The sequence below is a fragment of the Prionailurus bengalensis genome, chromosome D4 (genome assembly GCF_016509475.1).
Source record: "Prionailurus bengalensis isolate Pbe53 chromosome D4, Fcat_Pben_1.1_paternal_pri, whole genome shotgun sequence".
In the NCBI taxonomy this organism is placed as follows: domain Eukaryota; kingdom Metazoa; phylum Chordata; class Mammalia; order Carnivora; family Felidae; genus Prionailurus; species Prionailurus bengalensis.
Window position 1 is genome coordinate 91,544,849 of NC_057359.1, and position 22,488 is coordinate 91,567,336.

At 64.2% G+C, this 22,488-nt stretch overlaps 1 protein-coding gene across 8 annotated transcripts in view; it reads right to left on the reverse strand.

Moving 5' to 3' along the window:
* Window positions 1–22,157, reverse strand: part of VAV2 (vav guanine nucleotide exchange factor 2) — a 162,633-nt gene extending 140,476 nt beyond the window's left edge. For all 8 annotated transcript variants that reach the window (XR_006295111.1, XM_043566934.1, XM_043566937.1 and 5 more), the window contains exon 1: window positions 21,858–22,157. Coding sequence is in view for 7 of the 8 variants with exons in the window: in XM_043566934.1 (XP_043422869.1) it covers window positions 21,858–22,061 (204 nt within the window). In the remaining variant the exon portion in view is untranslated. The remainder of the gene's footprint in view (window positions 1–21,857) is intronic.
* Between the last annotated feature and the right edge of the window lie 331 nt (window positions 22,158–22,488).

Consider the following 22,488-nt stretch of genomic DNA (forward strand, 5'->3'; position numbering starts at 1 on the left):
TGATCTCGTGGTTCACGAGTTCGAGCCCCGCGTCCGGCTCTGTGCTGACAGCTCGGAGCCTGGAGCCCGCTTCAGATCCTGGGTCTCCCTCTCTCTGCCCCTCCCCCACTCGGGCCCTGTCTCTCCGTCTCAAAATTAAATAAACACTGAACCAAAATTTTTAAAAACCCACCTCTCCCCAGATGTCAGAAAGGACCCCAAGCGCCCAGCAGCCCATAGCAGGTGCTCAGAGTGGCCCCGAAGGCTCTGGGGGGAGGGGCTCAGCCCTCGTCTGGGAACAGAAGGTCAGGCTGTAGTGGCCGCTGACCGCTTACTGTGCCCCCGTCACTGCCACTGACCCCACAGCCCCCCTGTGTGGGACGTGCAGCCAGGCGGGGAGCACCAGGGGGTGTGTGCAGGTGTGGGTGCGTCTGTGTCAAGACTAACAAAACCAGGCACAAATACGTCTGCAGGTGGACGAGGACTCGGGGAAATGTTTCTAAGTCCCAGCAGGTGGAGGCTCCGACGTAAACACGGTTTTTTCTGTTTCGAGACGCGCTTCATTTCTGCACCAGACACGCAAGCTCGGCCTGGGGAGGGGGGATGGGGAAGGGGGCACTGCGTCCTGCCACCCCAACAGACGCCTGCCCCGGAAGCAGGAGGCTCCGCCAGGCCCGGGGTGGGAGGCCGGGGACGTCCCCACGGGGGCGGCGCTGAGGCCCCCTCCTCTGAATACCCTCCAGTGGGGTCTCCTCTGCCCGTCGGGAGCCCTGGTCCCTTAGGGACACAATCCTTCCCTCGATCAAACACCCACGCCCCGCGTGTTCCCGCGGCCTTGATGGCCCAGATTAGGGGCCCCGCAGGGAGCCACCCCTCCGTGAAGAAGCCGGGGAGAGGGTCCAACTCCTGATGCTGACACCAGGCGCCCCCACCTCCTCTCCACCCCCCAGCCTCCCTCACACAAGGGACGCCCTTCCTTTAGACACAAAGTCTCAGAGGCGGCTTCCCAAGTCACTTCTCCCCCCATTCACGTGCGGAAGACATTTCCGTTCCCACGTGACCGCTGCCCATTCACGGGCTCACGGAGACCAGCCGCTGACCTCCAAGAGGAACTGCAGCCACTGGGGAGAGGGCACACGGGGGCAGGGCGTCGTCTCCCCGGACCCGTCGCGGCCGCCCCATCAGCCAGTGCGGGCAGGGCACTGGAGGCGCACGGCTCGCTGGGGACGGCGGACACGTCTCTGCCCCGCTCAAAGCCTCGGTTTCCCCACCCAGTGAGCCTGACCGCAGCCCCTGGGGCTCGGGGAGGCAGAGCCGGCGGGGGGCGGGGGCGGTCTGCAGCTTTGACAGGGGAGGGAACCAGACCCCAGCTCACTCCCACTAGGTGGACGCTACAAAACGGAAACTAACAAGCGTAGGCAACAACTGCTGTGGAAAGCGGTTCGGCAGCTCCAGAAAACGTTAAAAACAGAGTTGCCCCGTGACCCGCGATCCCACCTCTGGTCGTTCTCCGAAGAACCGAACGCGGAGGCCCAAAGGACGCGCACGGCCGTGTTCGCGGTGGCCAGAAGGCGGAAGCCATCCGCCCACCGACGGGCGACGGGCCAGCAAAACGGGGGCCAGCCGCACCACGGAACAGCACCCGGCCTTCAAAACGAAGGAGATCCTGGGGCGCCCGGGCGGCTCAGTCGGTTGAGCGGCCGACTCGTGATCTCGGCTCAGGACGTGATCCCAGGGTCATGGGATCGAGCCCCGCATCGGGCTCCGCGCTGAGCGTAGAGCCTGCTTGCGACTCTCTCTCCCTCTCTTTCTCTCTTTCTCAGACGAGAAATAAAAATAAGAATAAAAAGGAAGGAGATCCTGACACAAGCTACAATGTGGATGGACGCGATGGAAACGGCCAGAGGTAAAAGGACAAGGATACGGGGTCTGCTCCCGTGAGGCCCCAGAAAAGCCACATTCATAGAAACAGAAGAACAGTGGAGGGGCGCCTGCCAGGGGGGCCCAGGCGGTCAGGTGGCCGACTTCGGCTCAGGTCATGATCTCACCGTTCCAGGAGTTCGAGCCCCGCGTCGGGCTCTGTGCTGACGGCTCGGAGCCCGGAGCCCGATTCGGATTCCGCGTCTCCCTCTCTCTCTCTGCCCCTCCCCTGCTCATGCTCTGTCTCTTTCTATCTCAAAAATAAATAGAACATTAAAAAAAATAAAAATTAAAAACAAATTAGAAAGAGCGGTGGGGTCAGGGCCGCAGGAAGCGGGGAGTGCAGGCTTGTGTGTTGGGTGGCCTCGGTTTTACAAGGTGAACACGATTCTGGAGTCGGGTGGAGGCGATGGCTGTGCAACACTGTGAACAACCTGTCACTGGACTGTGCCCCAAAAAGCGCCTGAGACAGCGGGCTTCATGCTAATTTCACTACAAAAAAGAAACCGGTTGGGAGACCTCGGGAACTGGATGGCTCGCCAGGTCCCCCTAGCATAGGACCCCTGCGTGGATGCATCTGGGGGCCGCACCCGCCCCCCCCCCCGCCCTCCCGGTCCCCCCAAAGCCGCCACCCCTGCGGGAGGGTCTCTGGCTCTCTCAGGAGCCACAAAAACAGCCTCTGATGGCCACTGTGGGTCTGGGGGCCTCGAAGTCAGTGACACAGGCCTGCCCGGGGCGGGAGTCCGGGGAACTTTCCTGAGTGGCCTCCTGTCACGTTTCCCACGACTGCGTGTTACTTTTAGGATTTCTTAAAAAGACCCTGCACTCTGGGCTGGCTTTGGGAGAAGTGCTTTCTTGTGAACCCTGCAGCCGCCTAACCTTCTCCACACTGGAAATTCCAGCCGCACCAGCGCCAGCCCCAGGGCAGAGCACCGAGGGGGCACGCACAGGGGGCACGGCAGGGGGTGGGGAGGGGGGGAAGGAGCTCCATTGTCTGCCAGGAGCAGCTGGGCCCTCTCCCCTGAACTGGGGTCAGGAATGTTCGCAGCTGTGGACTCGCCCTCCACCCTCAGCCTGCCCCCCAGCCGGTGGGAGCCGGCGGGCGGGGGGGGGGGGGGGGGGGGGGGGGGGGGGGGGGGGGGGGGGGGGGGGGGGGGGGGGGAGGCTGCAGGGGCCTGGGGGCAGAGGCCAGCAGGGCAGGGGGTGGGCGGGGCGGGCACGCCCCCAGCTGTCCCAGCAGAGGGAAGCTGGCCAGAGCTGGTATTTCAGCTGTAGGCAGCCGAGCTCCAGCCCAGGCCTGGCCCCACCTGCTCAGGGTGCCGGTCTTTTCTCCCCAGATAGGAACAGCCTCTCCTCCGTGAGGCGGAAGTCTGGAATAAAACGAAACCCCACGTGAGCTCCGGCCCCAAAGCACCACCGACCGCGCGAGGGCTTTCTGTCGTCCAGCCTCTTGACTCTGCATCTTTTGCTGTTACAAAATTCACTGCTGGGAGCAGCACACAGCTCTGGGCCCTGGCATTTCCTCCCTGGCAGTGTGACACGTGGGCCTGGTGTTTGGGAATCTCCCCGGACGCGGGCCACACACTCCAGCGATGCCTCCCGTCGGGCATTCCGGGTGTTTCCAGGGTTTCGAGATCACATTTACGTGACAGTAACTGGCTCTGTCCCTCCCGGGCCATTCCCACAGCTGAGCCCCTGTCCGCTACGGGGCGCGTGGAGGCAGGGCCGCCGCAGGGGACGGTCACAGCCCAACGGCCTTGGGCACAGACAGGCACCGGCGGGCTCCACGGACGAGGGCCCTGGGAAGCCCCGGGCAGGCCACCCACCTTTTCCCTGCTTCGTTCATTCATGATTCACCCCTGCATCACTCAAACGGCTGCCCGGCCCTGCACGGTGCCAGGCACGAGGGCACCGAGTAGGAAAGTGCGAGCCTCTGCCCACCCCCCACGGGAAGAGACGGTTAAACCGAGGCTCCTAGGCTGGGCCTGCAAGGTGCCCGCCCACCCCGGGGTTATTTTCGGGCGAAGGGGGCGGGGAGGGGGCGGCCAAGGGAAGTGAGAGAGCAGTGGAGCGGCTCCGGGTGGGGGGGAATCTTGCGGCCCACCAGCTGCAGACCACAGGGGCGTCCGGGGGCGGGCCAGAGCACGGGGACAGAAAGGCAGGCCCCACAGGTCGGAAGCCTGGTGGGGACACACAGAGTGAAGGCAAGACAGAGGCAGAGACTGGATGATGCGTTGAGAGAGGCCGGGAGGGACCGCGCCCTGGGGCCTTCGACGACACCTCGGGGCCTCTACCAGATGACAGGAGAGATTTCTGTCCTTGTAAGGCCTCCAGGCTGAGGGGCCGCCCCAGGACACACGTGCCGGGAAGAGCTGGCAAGCCCTGGGGCCCCGGTCTCCGGGAGACCCTCAGCTCCTTCGTGCAGGACGCTGCTCACCGCTCCTTTGTCTCCAGGAAGAGTCGGACAGACACAAAAACCAGCTTCGTGATGCCAACCCCACCACAGACAGACACGGCCTGCCGCTGGTGCACGGGGGAAGTCAGAGCTGCCCCTCCCAGGCCCAAGCCGGGCTGAGAAAGTTCTGGTCCGTGGGGAATTTCATGATCTCGCAGCTAAAACACTAACCATGACACTGAGGCTCCCTTCCCCGCCTCCCCGGGTCCCTGGAGAGGCCTCCAACCGCTGAGCAAAGGCCAAGGTGGCCCAGGGGCCCGGGGCGTATAGCCGCCCAGCAGGGAGCCTCGCCCTGAGCTCGGGCCAAAGGGACGACCCACCGGGAGGATCCCTCGGGAAGCTTCACCCCAAACCCCGAAGCATCACTGCCAACGACTTCCTCAAGCCAGGAAACCAAGCACCAGCCTAAGAAGAAAGTGGAAGCAGAGTGCCTTCTGTTTCCTCTCGGCCGGGAGCCTGCTAACACCAACAGCCGCAGTGCAGGGAGGCGCCCCTCAGTCAGGGCGAGGCTCTTTCCTCCCTCCAGACGGTTGACGACGCGGGATGCTCTGCCGGCCCAGGCCTGTGGCGCTTTGTCAACCTGACTCTGCGACACCCTCTGTTCAGTAAAGGAGTCTGGCACCCAGGAAGAAGGCGCCTCAGATTCAGAGAGACGGGGTCCAACTCCAGGGAGATGGGAGAGGGCTGTTCCCGGGCTGCGCTGAACAGAGCCCCCGGCCCCCATGCCAGGGCAGGGCAGGGAAAGCCCCCAGGGCCAATGCCGGCTGAGTAGGAGCAGAGCTGTGGGAACACCAGGCAGGGAAGGTCATGGGAGGGGGAGGGGCTGCCTGAGCCCAAGGAAGGGGGAGCAGGAGGCAGGTGCTCAGAGGGGAGGAGCGGTCACCGTCACGAGGCTGGATACCCCAGGGGGGATCCAGGGCTGACGGACCGCAGATGCCGGCGCAGGGAGGGCAGGTAAGCAGAAGGTCCCGATCCATCACCCACCGATCCACACCGAGCAGCCACACCGGGTGCCCCTCCCTGTCCTTCTCGGGACAGCTTTTCCGGCAGGCCGGGCCCAGGACCACATCTGGAACCCTCCACAGATGCCTGGGGGTCAGTCTGTGGCCGAAAAGCCAAGGGCAGCAGAGAGGAAGGAAACGGGGTGCTCTAATGGAGGGTACGGCTCCCCTGAAGACAAGCAGAGTGGCCGAACGCTGCTGTCTGGGGCTGCGGACCCCACCCCAAGGGTCCGGAACCCCCTCTCCGCTCTGGCTGGACCTCAGGAGATCTGGGAGAGGAGGCACCGAGGACACGTGTGGCCCGGCGCCCAGCTCCTTCCTTCCCCGGACCCCACACTCAGGCAGGGCAATAAGCTACCTTTATTGCCCGGGGGTCCTCAACAGCTGCCCCCGCTTCTGGCCCCAGAGCCAAACGGCTGCCTTGAGAGGAGACCAGCCAGAAAGGCAAGCTGAGGGCCGGCTACCTGACCTCCGGTTCCCGGAGGGGAGCTTCGGGGATGCACGTCCCACGGCCGACCCCCAGGATGGCTGGTCTGGAGCACTGCTCAGCCAGCGGCACCTTGCTCGCTGAGAAGCAAGGACGAGCCTTAACAAGCTGCTCTGGGAACAGCCGCTGAAACCCGTCCAGGAAAACACGCTCGGATCGATGAGTCTGAAGGAGGCGGAAGGGCGGCCTCGGGTCGTCAGAGGCGGCCGCCCCTGGCTCCGCACCCACCCCTGGGACAGGAAAGGGGTGCCGCCCCAAGGACCCGCCCCTGCCCCTGGCTACTCATCCCCCAGCCTCCCGACAACCCGGTCCTGGGACACCCGTCCTGATGGCCCCCAGCCACCCGTGTCCCCACTCCGGTGGCCTCATGGAACTCAAAGGCTGGGCTAAGGTGTGGCAAAACATGACAGCCCAGTGCCAGAGGACAGGGGGCGCAGGCAGACCATGTGGGCACCCCCAGCTCAACTGTGCCCACTCTCTGACCCTCCTGGGCACCTGGGGGGCAGAGGCTCCAGGACTCAAGGCTGCGCAGAGAGAGGCCTGAAGACAAAAGGAATCCTCCCCGTCACCCCCCAGGACCCAGAGGCTGGGTGCAGAGTGGGCTCCGTCCCCCACACTCCCCATCCCCCGGGGGACACCCACCCAGGCCCTCCCTCCCGGCCCCACCCCGACCCTGCAAGGCTCCCAGAACTGCACACACCGCTGTCTCCGTGATGATTTTGTCAACACGGAGGAATCGGGGAAGGCCATTCGGAAACAGTGCTGCCAGGTCAATTACTTCCTTGACCGGGTTCTCTAGAAGTCGGTGTTTGGGGCTGTTTGTCTCAACGTTCATTCCCTGCTGACTAAAGATGCCCTCCCTGCACACACACACACACACACACACACACACACACACACACACACACAACCGCGCGGACCTCAGTGCCGGCCACGGCCCTCCTCACAAGGCTCCCAGGCCCACGCTCATTTCGGGGACGTCAGAACACGAAGAAAATACCTACCTTGGAACGGATGAACTAATGTGAACGGGAAGCCACGTGGGGCAGACACAGCAGGGACAAAAGCAGGTTGCCACGTGGGGACTAAGGCAACAGCCCCGGCTCCTCGGGGACGCCCCGGGGACGTCCCGGGGATGCACAGGTAACTGCACAGTGCCCTCCGGCTGGCAGGCAGACCAGCAAGCCTTCTGTACGTACGTACGTGTGTGTCTGGTGCCATCCACGCCGGGGCCCGCGGAGGGGAGAAACCTCTCGTGGACAGGCCGTGACCGTCCGGGGTCCCTACCCACAGTGCCATCCTGGGAGGCCCGGATATCCCTCAAGGGACACCTTAGACAAACACCATCCCCCCTCTCCTGACAGCCATGCCAATGTCATGCCACGCTACGTGCTGCCCCCCGTTAGAGCCTGGGGGCCCTCACTGCAGAGGAAGGGGGTGAGGGGCAGGGAGACCGTCCTGGGTCTCTGAGTCCCACCCAGTGTGAAACAGTGATGCCCCACCCTCTGACAGCCCCCAAGTCCTGGGGTCCGGCCCTGCCCGAACGCGGGCCTCGAGCTCGAGACATCAGACAGCTGCTCCCGTGCGGCCACCGAGCCACGGCAAATTCTCCCCCACTGAACGAACCAGCGAGGCTGGGAGGTTACTGTCCACAGAGCCCACCGCGAGCCTGTTTCCTGATTAAAGCTTCACTGAATCAATAGCAATAAAGCGGTCTCGAAGAGATCCATGAAAAGCGGAACTTTTTAAGAAAAAACACTCTTCCCACAGGCAAAAACCACTTAAAAACAACACGCGCCACGATTTTGGGTTTGCGGCCGTCTTGCTGGGTCTCCGCGAAGGCCGTCGTGTCACCTGCAGGTGAATCGCACGCGCTGGGATCTGTGCTTCCCCAGGGAGCTGGATTCACCTGTTTACGACCTGATCAATCGCGCTGGCGAAGGCAGAGCTGTTAGCAGACGAGAGAACGTCATCATCAAGGAAGGGGAGTCCAGGATGAAGGCCGGTGCTCGTGGAAGGGGTCTCTTGCCGAGGCCCTGGCCGCACGAGAGGCCGCAGAGTTTGGCACGGCGAGGCCGGGGCCAGCCCCCCCGCCCCCAAGTCCAGCCTGGACACCGATGTGGTCAGCCACACAGAGACCGGAAAAAAGGCAGGAAGCTCAAAGCCAGACACAGAACACAACCGGGTGGGGCCGAAACGTCCCACAACTCCGGTGCAGGGCAGATTCTGGACAGACCGCTGGGCGAGCCGGGGCTTCCCTGGGCCACCGCCAACGGCAGACCTTGAGCCCCACGGGGGGATGTGGACGAGCCCCACCGTCTACACCACTGCCCAAGCCTGACATCAGGGCACCCTCCTCATCACCCCGCCTCCCCCACACCCTGGAGCTGGGAGCTTCTGTCCCCTCCCCCATACCACCCCCTACCCTACCCGGGCCAGGCCTGATCGGTTCCCTGCTGGGGTGACTGCGTCTGCCTCCAATCCACTCCCAGCACTGAGGCCGAGGCAGAACCTTCTTTTTTTTTTTTAATTCTGTTTTCAAATGTTTATTTATTTTTTGAGACACAGAGAGAGAAACAGAACACAAGTAGGGGAGGGGCAGAGAGAGAGGGAGACACAGCATCAGAAGCAGGCTCCAGGCTCTGAGCTGTGGGCATAGAGCCCAACGCGGGGCTCGAACTCACGGACTATGAGATCATGACCTGAGCCGAAGTCAGAAGCTTAACCGGCCTGAGCCACCCAGGCGCCCCCAAGACAGAGCCTTCTGAAGCCAAATCCAGGACATCACGTTCTCTCCAACCCCCTTCCGTGACACCTCTGCACCCCAGACCAAGCCACCCACCACCCACCACCCTGCCTCCCTACAGCCTTGAAGGCAGTGGCTCTGGGTTCCTCTAACTTCCCCTTCCAGGTGACCGCTGCTCCCCTCGGCGTCGCCCCCCCCCCCCCAGACTCTGAGCTCCCGGAAGCAGTCGCCAGGCCTCACCCGTCCTTCCCTCGCACTGAGGGCCAGCCAGGCACGGGCAGTAGGTGCTCAGTAAATGTGGAGCTGGAAGCTCCAAAGATCCTGTGGGGGCTGGAGGAGGAGCTGGGGGCGCCCGGGAAGATCCCTTAACGGAAGAGGAGACCCGACAGGAGGCAGGGAAGGAAGGCGCCCTCCCCCCAGAATCTGGCTGCCAGGAAGACCACCACCCATTTCACAGAAAGGCCGGAACCCACATGGAAACCAGGGCCTACTGGGAGCCAGGAGACTCTGGGGATCTCACCCGATCACACGGCAGCACATTTCACAGGTGAGCCAAGGGGGCATAGGCAGGGTGGGGGGAAGGGGTCACTGAGAAGCGCATCCGGGGGCGCACGCGGCCCCATCAGCAGCGGGGCAGGTCTGAGCTCGGGCCCAGCCTGGTTCCCGACCACCACGACCCCCCTTCTTCGGCCGAAGGGGGAAACGCGGCCGGTGGGGGCCCTGGGTGTAAGAGTCCCTCGGGCACGGGCAGGCTGCAAAGACGGGCTCCTCCCCTGAGCCCCGGCCTCGCTGAGCCCGCACAGCTGTCCTCGGGGACCCAAGCGGGGCGGGCACACACACTCCAGCCTCCCGCAGCCTGTCGCCCCGTGGTCCTCAGTGCCAGGCGCCCCTCCACGTGCGGGTGTGGACGGGGGTGGGGGTGGACGGGGGGTGGCTGTGGAGCCTGAGCTCCTGCTGCAAACAGACTGCTTCCCCAGCACTCTTGCGATCTACCGCTCCGTTCCCCCGGAGCCTCGCTGGCTAACAGATGTTCCATTTAAGCAGCTAAATTACCACCAAATACACCCATGGAGATGGCAGGCCGATTTCTCCCAAGGTTTATTTGCATGAGGAGGGAGTGGTGTGTGAAAATTCTATCTTCTCGTTTTTCAGAAGGAGGAAAAAAATTTTTTTTACCACACACACGAGTTTAGAAAAAGAGGAGAGGGGATGCCAGCGCGTGAATTACCGCCAGAGCGTGCGGGCGGCTGTGCATCCGACGGCACGCACGGCGCGTGGGCCCGTGGCCACAGGAGGCCACGGGTTTGAGTCCCGCCTCCACCCCTCCCGGTGAACTCCGACCAGCTCCCGGACGCCCTGAGCCTCAGCCTCCAGGGCTATCAAACGGCCCCCGGTCACCCCCGCTCCCCGAGGCTGTCCTTTGCAGGGGTCAGGTCCGTGGCCAGGCGCCCCCAGCACTGTGACTAATTATGATCATCCAGGCATCGCCGGGCAGCCTGGGAGCAGCCCAGATCCAGCCCAGCACGCAGGGGACACCACCGCGCCCGAGGAACGCAGGAAGGGGCTGAGCACTCCGGCCGGATCCACCCCTCGGATGCAGGCCACGTGCTGGCCTGCACGTCCCCACGGCCGCCAGATGGCGAAGCCGCAGAAAGGCTGAAGACCGGAGACGCTCCGCTGGGCAAGGCGAGACACGGCGGTGACCCGCTGGCCACCTGGACGGGGCCATTTCCCACCCCGCAGGACACAACCACCACCAGCCGGACACTCGTGCGGGGGGGAGGCCTCGGGATGGAGATCCAGAGCCGGTCCAGAGTGTGGTCCCTGGCATGAACAGAACCAGCCGTTCAACAGCCATCGACGCCTGGACCCTGCCCCCTGGCCAGAGTGGGGTGCACAGGGTGGACAGAGCTCTGCAGGCCAAACCCCAGAACCCTCAGCCACCGCCGGGAGGATGGACGCAAGCCCACCCCCCCACTCTCCGCCTACTGGAGGCGGCCAGCACCATGCAGACCTGTCAGGGATGCAGGGATGCACAGAGAAACGGCAGGTTGCACCGGCCTCCTGACCCCAAGGTCCACTGGGATTCATCCGCACACGCACCCAGTTCCAGAAACAAGTCCCAGAAATGCAGCCGGGCCTCACGGCACCGCAGAGCCAAAGCAGACGTGAGCTCCGCACACAAGGGCCGCCTGCGGAAGACGAGGTTTATAGCCTGGATTTACTGACGCCCTTATTCACTCCCAGACGAGGCGCCCGTCCTCCACGGCCCACCCCTCCGCTCCCCCGATGGAACCCTCAGGAAGCCCACTGCCCCCACACGGACGCCTGGCCGGGAAGGTCAGCGGGAGGGACGGCACAGAAGGCTCCAGGAGCGTGGCCGCCAATGCCGGAAAACCGAACCTGCCAGAGACACGGAGAAAACCCACATCCTTGCTGAAGGCCAATGCCGCCCCCGGGTGCGCTTCCGGGGGGCAATCGTGGCTCCAGGGCCGCTGGGCTACTGCAGGGCAGGGAGAAAACGCCCCTCCTTCACCCAGTGGCACAAGGCCCGGGACCTGTCAACCAGAGCGCAGACTCCCACGTCAGAGGCAGGGCGGCTTCCCGCAGGAGGGATTACGCAAACACAGATCCCAACACCCAGACCCCGAGCGGCTTCCGTTGTTCACGGGGGACATCAGATGCCCCAGGAGCCTTCCTCCCATCACCCTTGGAGGCACCTAGAGATGATGGTCCCATTTTACAGGTGGGGCCACTGAGACGCAACCTCTCACATGCTCCCGGCCCCCGTCTTCCTTCATGGTACACTCTGAATCGGGTGCACAGGAGGTGGGGAGGAGGGGGGACTTTCTCCCGACACATGAGCTCAGGAGCTCTCCTGGGCCGTCCTGTCTGAGGCGCTGAGTCAGGAGCCTGGAGCAGAGGCAGCTGCCTCCTGCTTCCACTCAAGCCTCACTCCCAGAGAGAGAAGTAAGTCCCGCGGAACCCCCGGGGCACCCAGCCCTGCCTCAGTGCCCCGAGTCCTGCAGCAGCACGGACCCAGGACAAGAAGAGGCCCGAGAAAGGTGTCCTGCCACCACGCAGGGCTGAGCCACTCCCCAGGCACGGCGGGCCAGCACTTGTAGGGGCCCAAAGGGGTGTGAGGTCAAAGACCACGTTTCAACATACGCTGCTAGTACCCTTGCCTTTACATCCGCACAGTCATAAAACTGGGCCCTTCACATCTTCTGTGGAAGAGGGAGGCCACAGGCAAAGTGTGAGGGGCCCGTGGGAGTCACACGGTGGCCCCGAGGCCCCCAGCACAGCAAGTGAGGGTTTCAGGTACTCACCTGCCCGCACCTGCTCAAATGCCTCGCACAATCCCCTGCCAGCCCAAGGCTCTTCCTGTGTGGTAAGACACATCAGAGGGGGGCGCCCGGGTGGCTCAGTGAGTTAAGCGTCTGACCCTTGACCTGGGCTCAGGTCATGATCTCACAGTTCACGAGTTCGAGCCCCATGATGGGCTCTGTGATGAGTGTGGAGCCTGCTAGGGATTCTCTCTCCCTCTCCCTGCCCCTCCCCCGCTCGCTCTCTGTCTCTGTCTCTTAAAAATAAACATTTAAAAAAAAGGACACGTAACAAAATTATGATTGGTGATTTAGTACACTCACCGCCCGGTTTCCCTCCCCCCTCCCCGCACCACCCCCCCCCCCCCCCCCCCCCCCCGCCATTCGCTGTGTGTGTCGATTCACCTGCCCTGGAACCTCGTATGGCTGGAGTCCCACAGTCCTTACCCTCTCGTGTCTGCCTTCTCTCCCTCCACACGTGCCCGAGGTTCGTCCACACGGCAACACCTGTCAGGCTTCCTTCCTCCCTCTGGTCGCCTCCTACTCCATCGTCTGGAGAGACCCCCACGTTTATCTATTCACCCGCCGAGAAAGATCCCTCATCCTACAGAGGAGGAAACCGAGGCCCCACGACGGTCAAGCTCCGCGGCCCACGGTGCTCGGCAGCCGAGCCAGGACACCGGCCCTGAGCCCTCACCGCACCGACTACGCCCAGACACCTCGAGGCACAGAGGCCCGGGGGGAGCAGCCGTGTGGTCACACCCCGCTGCCGCGCCTCCAGCCGGCTTCCTCCGAGCTCTGGGGTGAAAACAAGTAAAACCGAATGTGTCCGTGGCAGCTCTTGTGTGAGGCCATCACCCGCGCGGGAAAACAGCTCAGATCCGAGCGGTCTCGTCCCTCACCGAAATGCCCGTCAGCTGTCCTCTCTCCTGCCCCTGCGGCCAGAGACTCGGGGGGCTGCCCACCTCTGGCAGGGAGGGGTAAAGGAAGAGTGGGAGGAGCTCAGGGAAGGGAGGGAGGGTCTCCGGATGTGGCTGCCGGGAGCACGAGGGCCTGACACGGGCTGCGAACAGACTGCCCCAGGTGCCCCGTGCGCCCGGGACAGGTGGCGATGGCCCCGGAACCAGACGCCCGCTCGTACAGTTACAAGCTGGGACCCCCCCACTCCTGTGGGGCACTGAGGCCTCTCAGCAAGCCGCCTGCCAGCCCCAGGGGCCAGCAAACAGGAGCACCGCCATGGACCACAGCCAGCCCCTGCCGGGACAAGCCAGAGAAGCCTGAACGTGGGCCTTGGCTCTGATGTGAGGAAGGCAGGGGCGGGGCCGTGGGGACCCTGGCAGGTGGCTCAGCCCTTGCGCCTCTGCAGAGGTCCCCTCTCCCTGGGGCCACTGGCCGCCACGCGATCGGTGCCCACACCACCCTCGCCTGGCAGCATCCTGCGCCTACGGGTCAGCTACGACGATCAAGTGGACATCTGGGCAACCTGGAAGCGTGTGGCACAGCAAGGGAGGTGCACTCAGGGAGGAGACCACCCAGAGGCAGGGCTGGGGCGGGGGGGCGCGGGAGCAGGCCAACACCTGGCACCCAGGCCTGTCCCCGGCATAGGGACTCCTGGGGGCGCGGACCAGCACCCTCCCCGCCACCTCCCACATCTCAGGGACGCACTGATCTGCGTGGCAGAGCCATGAATGCGCCGGGAGACAGCTCGGCAGGGACCTGACGTCATCTGATGGTGGAGGAGGGGCACTGAGCAGGGCCCCATGGCCGGGCGGGGACAGGGAGGCCCCCTCACCCTGAGACCCCAGCTTCAGGCACCCCCAGCCCCCCCAAACAGGCCTCAACTTCACCCCCAAGCAGTGCATTCCCCAGTTCCAGAAATGGCATTTGGGGAGAGCAGGCAGGGCCGGGGGGACACAGGTCAGAACACACGACTGGAGTAGGGCCACTGTCACCTCCCCAGCGTCCCTACAGGCAGCCCCTTGCGGGCCTGCTGGATGGCTTTCTGCATTGGAAAGTGCCCCTTTCGTCTCTTCAAGAACCCTCCTGCCTTCTCCTCTTCTGGAAGGTCAGGGACACAGTGTCAGGGGTCCCTGTTTCTCTCGCCCAATGCCCATGAGCGCGTGACCACGAGTGGGGAGCAACGACACAGTGAGCCCCCTCCCAGCACCAGGGAGCAGGTGAGGACAGGCCCAGAGCCATGAAGCCACAAGGGCAGGGCCGGGCAGCCCGGGGCCACCTCTGGACTCAGGCCCTGGGCAGCCCCCAGCCTCCTCACCAGTGGGGACCATCCAAGGGCCGTGGTGCGGGTTGGCAAGAGGCCTCACGCTCCACGCAGCTGTGTGACCTCGGGTAGCCCCCGTAACCTCTCCATTAAGTGCCCAACCTGGTGCCTCACGGGGTCTCCTAAGGCCCAGGGGAGGGGCCGGTGCTGGGCAGTCAGGGGACAAACCCTCCCAGGACGGGGCACGGCTGGCAACAACGATGGAGAATCCCCGGGGCGCCTGGGTGGCTCAGTCGGTTAAGCGTCTGACTTCAGCTCAGGTTATGATCTCATGGTCCGTGAGTTCGAGCCCCGTGTGGGGCTTTGTGCTGACAGCTCAGAGCCTGGAGCCTGCTTCGGATTCTGTGACTCCCCCTCTCTCTGCCCCTCTCCCGCTCTCTCTCTCTCTCAAAAGTAAACATTAAAAAAAATTTTTTTTTGTTTTTAATGGGGGCCATCTCTGCAGCAACCGCCCATCTCCAGCCTTCACTTACCTAAAGCCATCCGGCTTCCAAGGTCAGTTCCTCCATGCCCTCCTCAGTCCCTGTCCTCACGGATCCAAATATCTGCATCAGCTAAGGACTGACACAGCCCAAACGAGGTGACAGCAAACCCTGCAGCTGTCCCCACCTCCTGTGCCCACCAGCACTGACCTTCTGGGAGGGAAGCAGCAGAGAGAGGCTGTGAGACCTTTCCAGCAGGAGCCAGGCACGAGACAGGGACAGCGCCAGGCCCGCGTTTTCCCATCAAATGCCCCCGGCAGCCTGCAGGGTGCCCACGGGCGTCCCCTTCTCAGACGAGGAGACGGAGACTCGGCCAGGCCGGTGACCCCGCTGCCACTGGGGTCCCCGCTGGAGCCGAGCGGCCGATGCCGGTGCGTCCCTCCACCGCCACGTCAGGGCCCTCACCTCGCTCACCGAATGTCCAGACCCCGGGGGCCCAGCCCCGGCGGCCTCGGCGGCCTCACCTACAAAGTGGGTGATCACGGCCCCAGCACTTGGCACGATTTCTGGCGCAAGATGGAGAAGCTTTGCTCCTCCTGAGCGCTTCCTGCTGCGGGAGCCCGTGCCAAGGGCCCCGGGTACAAAGGGAGACAGAACGGCACACTCCGGGAGGGCCGAGCCCGGGGACCAGGGCTCCTTCACAGGCCCAGGACAGGCCCCAAGCGTGGCAAGCGAGCCCACTGCCTGGCTCTGCACGGGCCACAAAGCTGAGGCGCGTTTCCATGTTTTTAAACGGTCGGGGGGGGGGGGGGGGAACAGAAGAATAATATTCGGCGACACATGAAAGTGATACGAAATCAAATTTCAGTCTCCGTGAAGTTTACTGGCACACGGCCACGGCTCACCCATTTCCAGATCGACCACGGCTGCTTTCACACCAGGAGGGCAGAGTTGAGTGGTCACGACAGAGACCGTCTGGCCCACAAAGCCTGAAATAGGTACCGTCTGGCCCTCGACACAAGATGAGGGTCCACCCCTGCCGGGGGAGAGAGGGGTGGACTCACGGGCCAGTCGGGACGGAGGCCGACCTGGCAGGGCCTCGGCCGTGGGGCTGAGCCTGGGTCTCTGCCTAAACCAGGGCCCCACCCGCACTGTCCGCCCCGGGGGCGTCCCACCCTCAAACTCAGGAAGCCACAGACACCAACATGCTGGGCACGGGGCCGGGAGGAAGAGGCTGGAGGGCATCACACTGCTGACCCCCAGAGTGAGACCTAGTGCATCTCTGGGAAGGATGAGGCAGTCACTCTCCAGGGAGGGGACATCCTGGGCCACCATGTCCGCATGCGAGACAGAGCTCCAACGAGGCGCTGGGGTGGGGGCTCACCGTGGCTGCTCATCCCGGTCAAGCCTCCAGCAAGGCCGGAGGCCCCACACTTGGCCCCGGGCTCAGCAGAGCACCCCCCCATTCCCAGCACTGAGACGCCCATCTCCAGGGCCCGGACCGTGGACAGACGCGGGCCCTCCCTCAGGACGGCCTCCCCGCCAAACGCACGGCAAACTTCCAGGTTCCATCCCAGCCCACCGAGGCCAAAGTCAGACCGGTGTCAGCAGCGCGTCCCCCACAAACAACCCGCTGTCCACCAACGGCAGGCTGTGCCTTCCCACGACCCGGGCAGATGACGGCCACGGGCCTTTCCCGCCGATTCCACACCCAGGCCGCAGGACCCTGCTCCGCACAGCCCTGCAAGGGCCCCTCCTCCCCGTTGGTCAGGCCAGTGCCAAAGAGGGGACCCCGGCACATCGGCCTCTGCTAGCCCACCCCCACTCCCAGCCCCGCCCTCAGGGACCAGCTATCGCTACCCAGCCGCTCAGAGCCACAACCCTGCCGCATGGAAAAACCAGTGCTGGTGAAATGCAGGTTTCTTTCTCCAGTTGTCCCCACCGGGAGCCTTTCCAGGCACTCTGCATAATCGACCTCCTAATCGACCTCCCGCTATCAAATTTTAATACGACGGAGGAACCGTGTATCTGTTTTGTACTCTATGTACGCCTGTGCTTCACCTGTACATAAAAAGCACTTGATTTCTTTACCCCCAGAGATCCGATTTCCACCACCCTGGGGGCCATATCGCCCCTTGCTGAGAATGCATGGATTAAATGAAATGTGTCATTAAGGGGGCGCCTGGGTGGCTCAGTCTGTTGGGCGTCCGACTTCCGCTCAGGTCATGATCTCGCCGCTCCTGAGTTCGAGCCCCGCGTCGGGCTCTGTGCTGACGGCTCAGAGCCTGGAGCCTGCTTCAGATTCTGTGTCTCCCTCTCTCTCTGACCCTCCCCTGTTCATGCTCTGTCTCTGTCTCAAAAATGAATAAACGTTAAAAAAAATTTTTTAAATGTGTCATTAAGAGTAGAGTTTTGCGTCACTATTTACTTTTTTCATACGATCACCAGAAGTTTTTAAACACGGACCGGCTCACATATTTCTGTGGGGTGGCACTGATACACATAGAAAATAAAGACAAATGCAAACGTGTCCAGACACACACATGCACACAGCACATACGTCTACACCTGGGTACACGCACACACACACACACACACACACACACACAGACCGCCAGCTCTGACCACGGAGAGCGCCCTGCTGCGGTGTGCACCCCTGCACCCAGAGCTTGGCTTCTAAACACCCCTCTCCAAGACGGAAGCACACGGCCGACTCCTGGCAGGGACTAAGAAGAATCAAAAAGGAGTCTGGACGTCTTGCGCCGGAAAGAAGGGCAGGGCACCGAAAACACTGGGAACGCGTCAAAGACACACAGAAGCAGTTCCCGGGGTCGAACCCGAGGGAGCGTGAGCGCAAAGACAAATGATGACGGTAACAGACGTCAATGCATGGAATAAAACAGGAAACCGCGATCCAAACTGGCAGAAAGAGAGAGAGGAAGGAAGAGAAGAAGGAGGAAGGAAAGACCGGGGGCGCACCTTGTCCCAAGTCCCTTCCGGAGAAAAGCTGTGAATGACGGGCGACGGAGTGACGCCGAGGACAGGATCGGCAGACCCCGCCTCCGTCAAGCGAGGGAGTGGGGTCGAAGCCGAAGCACCTGCAGGACAGGGGCGGGAGCGGGTGGCAGCGTGGCCGGTCTCCCGCGCAGGCGCACAACCCGAATCCGGTCCCGAGGGGACGCAGAGGGACCCAACGGAGGGACGTTCTGCAACAAAAGGCACCTGGTACCTGCAGGGTGTTGGCGTCTGAAAATCAAGGGAAGGCTGAGGGGCCGGCCCAGACGGAGGGGCTGGAGAGAGGGAGAGCAGCCAACCCTGCCGGTCGCCCCTTCTGCTGAACCGGCATTTCAGGGACACCCGTTGAGGCGTGAGTGGGTCACACGGCGGGACGTGACGGGGAGGCCGTGCCGCGCTCACCGAGGACAACGCCCCTGTTTGGGGGCAACGCGCTGACACACTCGGGGTGAGGGACCAAATGACCCATTCACCTCAACTGGGTCGAGAAACAGTTGTGCGTGCAGCACGCAGAGCTTGCCGTGAGTCCAACGCGTTTTCAAAATTGAAACAGAAGAGGTTTCCTCTTTCCACGAGTATGAGGCTTCCTCTCTGCTCCCCGCTGCCCTGGCATCGCACGCCTCGGCCTCAGGACCCGGGCCACCTGCAGGCCGCTTCTGCGGCCCCAGGCATCTGGGCGACACCTCTGCGGTGCGCCCGCACTCGCCTGGGGCGTCATGAGAGCAGGACCCGCCCAGCTGGCCCCCCCGGGCCCCCCAGCAAGCACAGAGCCTGCCTTGGGATGATGCAACACAGCGGCAAAGGAACAAAGGGACGCAGGCTCCGTGGGACCCCGAGATGACCTCCTGGAGGGGCTCGGCCCAGTCTGGAGGGCGACAGAAGACACACAGCTCCTGGGCTTTGCAGAGTGCGCAGCAGAAGCGTGGCACCCACACGCTGGGTGGAGTAAGGGCGCGGAAGTGAGAGGTTAGCGACGCACCCAGGTCTGGGGGCCACGGCCAGGCTCGCCACGCCGCGGGACAGGAGAGTGCCATCAGAGGAGGCTTCCCAGAGGAGGGGCCTCTGGACTAGCGCCTCCAGGAAGAATCAGGCTAAGAGCAGGCGAGGTCTACCAGCAAGGGCACGAGGCAGGGTCGGGAAGGAGTCGACGACGGAGGCGTGGGCAGGAGAGGAGTCCTGGTAGGCCCCGGGGCCCCACGCCCTCTCTGTGCCGTGTCCCCGCCGACGGGCTTCCCAACCTGTTCTCCGGGGAGGAGGCCCGCCAGGGTGGTGTGGGCGCGGGGCGGGGCTGGGTGGCGCCCGGAAGGCTCAGACCCAACGCAAGGGCTGGCTCCTGGCATCAGCATCTCAGGCCCTCACGGCCAGAGCGGCTCTGGACACACGTGATCTCTCCTTGGGATCAGCAGATTGTGGCCATGCCTAATTAGTTTAATTAAATCCAAGGCAGCTTCCAGGCATTTTGGATTAAAAAAAAAAAAAAAAAACAATGAAAGCACCCGACCTGCCAGCTCCAGGAGGCATGACAAAGGGGCAACTTGGACCCTCTGCGAACACCTCCTCGTTTCCAGCTCCGTACCCAGCCGACACTCCATAAGCGCACACGCTCTGACGCTCCTGTGGGGCCGATAGCCCAGCCGAGGTCAACTCAGAGTGGAGGGGCATTCCACACGCTGTCCCCCCCAAAACCACGACGGCGCCATGAGCAGCCAGCACGGCCTTCTGGAACGAGGGAGCATCGTGGAGGCCTCTGGGCTGGACGGGTCTCTGGCGCTCTGGGACGGCAGGGACGCGGGAAGGGCCTGCAGACCCACTGACCTCCACAGACACCCACAGAAAACAGGCGCACACCCCACACCCCGTCCACGCGGTGGAAGCAGACACGCGGCAGGAGCCACCGACCAGCAGGCCAGGAGCGCCCATGCGAAAGTCAGCCCGACAGCTTCGGGAAGTCTCGCGGAACCTACTTCATTTCAAGTCCGAGAGGGGAGAGCTGAGCTCGTGGTTTCTGATCTGTGTGATCCGGGCCAAGCCGATGTCTCTGAGCTGTGCCGGCCTCGTCTATAGAACAGGGATGGGGTACCCTCCCCAGGATCGAGCCTCGCCCAGGGCAGGACCAGTAAGAAAGGGAAGCTTCGATTTTCCTTGGGATCTAACCACCGTGGGCCCGTCCGACAGGACACCTCTCCCACCTCCAGGGACCGGAAGCTTCCCGATTAACAAAGAGCAGCCACACGGAGAGGCCCCCAAGCTCCTTTCCCGAACCACGCACAGCCAGACCTGGTAAAGAGGACCGTTTCTTTAACTATGACTAGAGAGATGCAGCCATCTGACCAGCCCCTGACCCAGCGAACGCAGGTTCAAGGAGCACCAGCGGCCGTCCCCGCATCAGCAGCAGACACACAAAGACAGGGGTGACCCACCCCCTCCCCCACAAGGTGACCGGTGGGCTCGAGGTCGGGGAGACCAGCCCTCAGCCAAGAGCGATACCTGCCAGTGCCCAGAGGGCCCTCCTAAAATCACTAACGTTAACTCAGCACTGTACGGAGGACGTTCTCCGCCTCCCCCCGTGGAATCCTCACCACGTGGCTATGTGGTGGCTCCCACAGCTGTTCCCATCAACCAGATGAGGAAACTGAGGCCCCGAAGGTGGTCACCTACCTGCAAGGCAACAGTGCCACGTGTCAATCAGGACATGCCCAGGAAGACACAGAGACACTGGCCCTCCCAGTTCTCCCTTAACATCCATCCCTTCACCCAGGCTGGGGCACAAAGGGGCTGTGCCGGTGTCAGTGTCCTTGTCCCACGGACGGCTCCGTGGACCCCGGGATGTCTGTGCGCTTCCAGCACAGGGGCTGAGCCAAGCCACCTGCCACAGCCAGTGCCCCCTCCCCCCCCCCGCCCCCTGCCCAAACCACGGCTGGAAAAGGGCAGCTCCAGGACCCACCCCAGGCTGTGTCTGTGCCCCAGCCTCCCTGCCAATCAGCCAGGAAACCCGTCAGGAGCCAGCAAGCCTGGGCAGTGTCAGGGCCAAAGGCAGACACACTCTCGCCCATGGCCGGCTCTGCCCTTGGCAACCCTTCCTGCCCTCAGTTTCTCCCTCCCAGCCCCCCCCCACCGAGGGGTGGATGGAGGGGAACAGATTCATGAAAGCATTCTGCAGCAGGGCGCCTGGCCCCCACTCCGGGCTGGTTAGCAAGAGAGCTGGCTTTAGGGGGGCCCTAAGACCTCATGCCCCCACCTCCAGGCTCCCTCACCAGCCCGTCTGCCTCCCCTGACCCTGGGCTGAGTGGGAGCGCAGCCCCCTTACCCTCTCAGGGCACCTCTTTGTCAGCAGCCATCCCCCTCCTCTCCCTGGGGGAGGGGGGGCCCCCATCTCCTTGGAAACGCAGTCACAGCCAAAGGGCAGAGGCCATGCAGCCCAGCCTGGAAAAGCCGTGACTCACTCCATCCCTCCTTCTCCCTAGTCTGTTTTCCGATGTCACACATGAATGGCCGTTGTCCACGAGGACTTGCCACAGAGGGCCACGGAGGAAGGGGGCTTGGGGGCTAACAGTTAGGTGGATCCTCAACAGCGCTGGCCAGACCCAGGCTGGCCCCCTGGGCCCCTTCAAACCGGAGCTGGGTGGGAGCTCTGGGACTCCAGGAGGGCAAGACCGGAGCTTCATTCTGCTAAAGTCTCGGCCAAGTTCCCTTTAAGGGGCCAAGAAAAGCAGCTCCTGCCGGCTGCGCAGACATTTTCCTGCCGGCCTGCAGCCACACGCGCTCGGCCACGACAAAGGCCACACTCGAGGGTGCCGGGGGAGCGACGGGGACCCCCGATCGCACCAACTTGTGCGGCCCTGTCCTGGAGGCGGCGCCCCGAGCCCACCCGCGCCCTCTGGCCCCCGCTCCCCGCCCCGCCGACCCCTCCGACCGCGCCCGCTCGTCGTCCACGGTCCAGTCCACCAGACCCGAAGCCCGAGGGCGCGACGCCGGACGAGGCCCCCGGGCGTGGCGGGCTCCCCGGGGCCGGGAGGGACGCGGAGAGGGGTCGGCAGGGGCGGGCGCCCCGCCCGGCCGCGAGTCTCCCCTCGCCGGGGAGGCGCAGACCGGCCCGGGGCGCTCCCCGGCCGTGCCCACGGGCGGCGGCGGCGCGCCCCGGGCTTGGGGGACTTTGGTCAACTTCGCGCCTCCTGGGGCGCGCCCTTCTCCCTCCCCGCGGCCGCCCGCGCGCCCGGACCCTCACCTGGGACATCTGCGGCCGGAAGTTGATGTCCTTGAGGTCGATGGAGCCGGGGGACAGGTTGTGCAGCAGCTGGCACAGGAGGACGCCGTCGCGCAGCGCCTGCGCCAGGTCGAAGACCACCGCCGAGGGCCACACGACCCGGTGGTTGGGCGGCAGGACCTTGCAGTCGATGAGCCAGCGGCCGCACTGCCGCCACTGCTCCATGGCGCCCGCGGCGGCCGCGCGGCCGGGGCCCGCTCAGGGCAGCGCTCCGGCCAAAGTGCGGTGGCCGCGGGGCATCCCGCCCGCCCGCGCGGGGCTCGGCGGCCGGGGCGGGGCTTCGCGCGGGCGGCCCCGGGTCCCCGCTGCGCCGCCGCGCGTCCCCTCCTCTTCCTCCTCCTCCGGTTCCTCGCGGGCCGCCGCTCCCGCCCACGTGCGGCCGCGGGGTGGGCGCCGCGCGGCGCGCCGGAGCCCCTCACACGCGCGAGCGCCCCCGGGCCCCGGGCCGGGCTCCGCGCCGCCCGCCGCCGCAGCGCCCCGCGATCCGCCCCTCGGGGCGCCGCATGCTGCGCTCCGGCCGCCCCGCGGCTGCCGCCGCTCCTGCCCCGCCCGAGACAAAGGGCCGGCGGGTCGCTCGCTCGGCGCGTCCGGG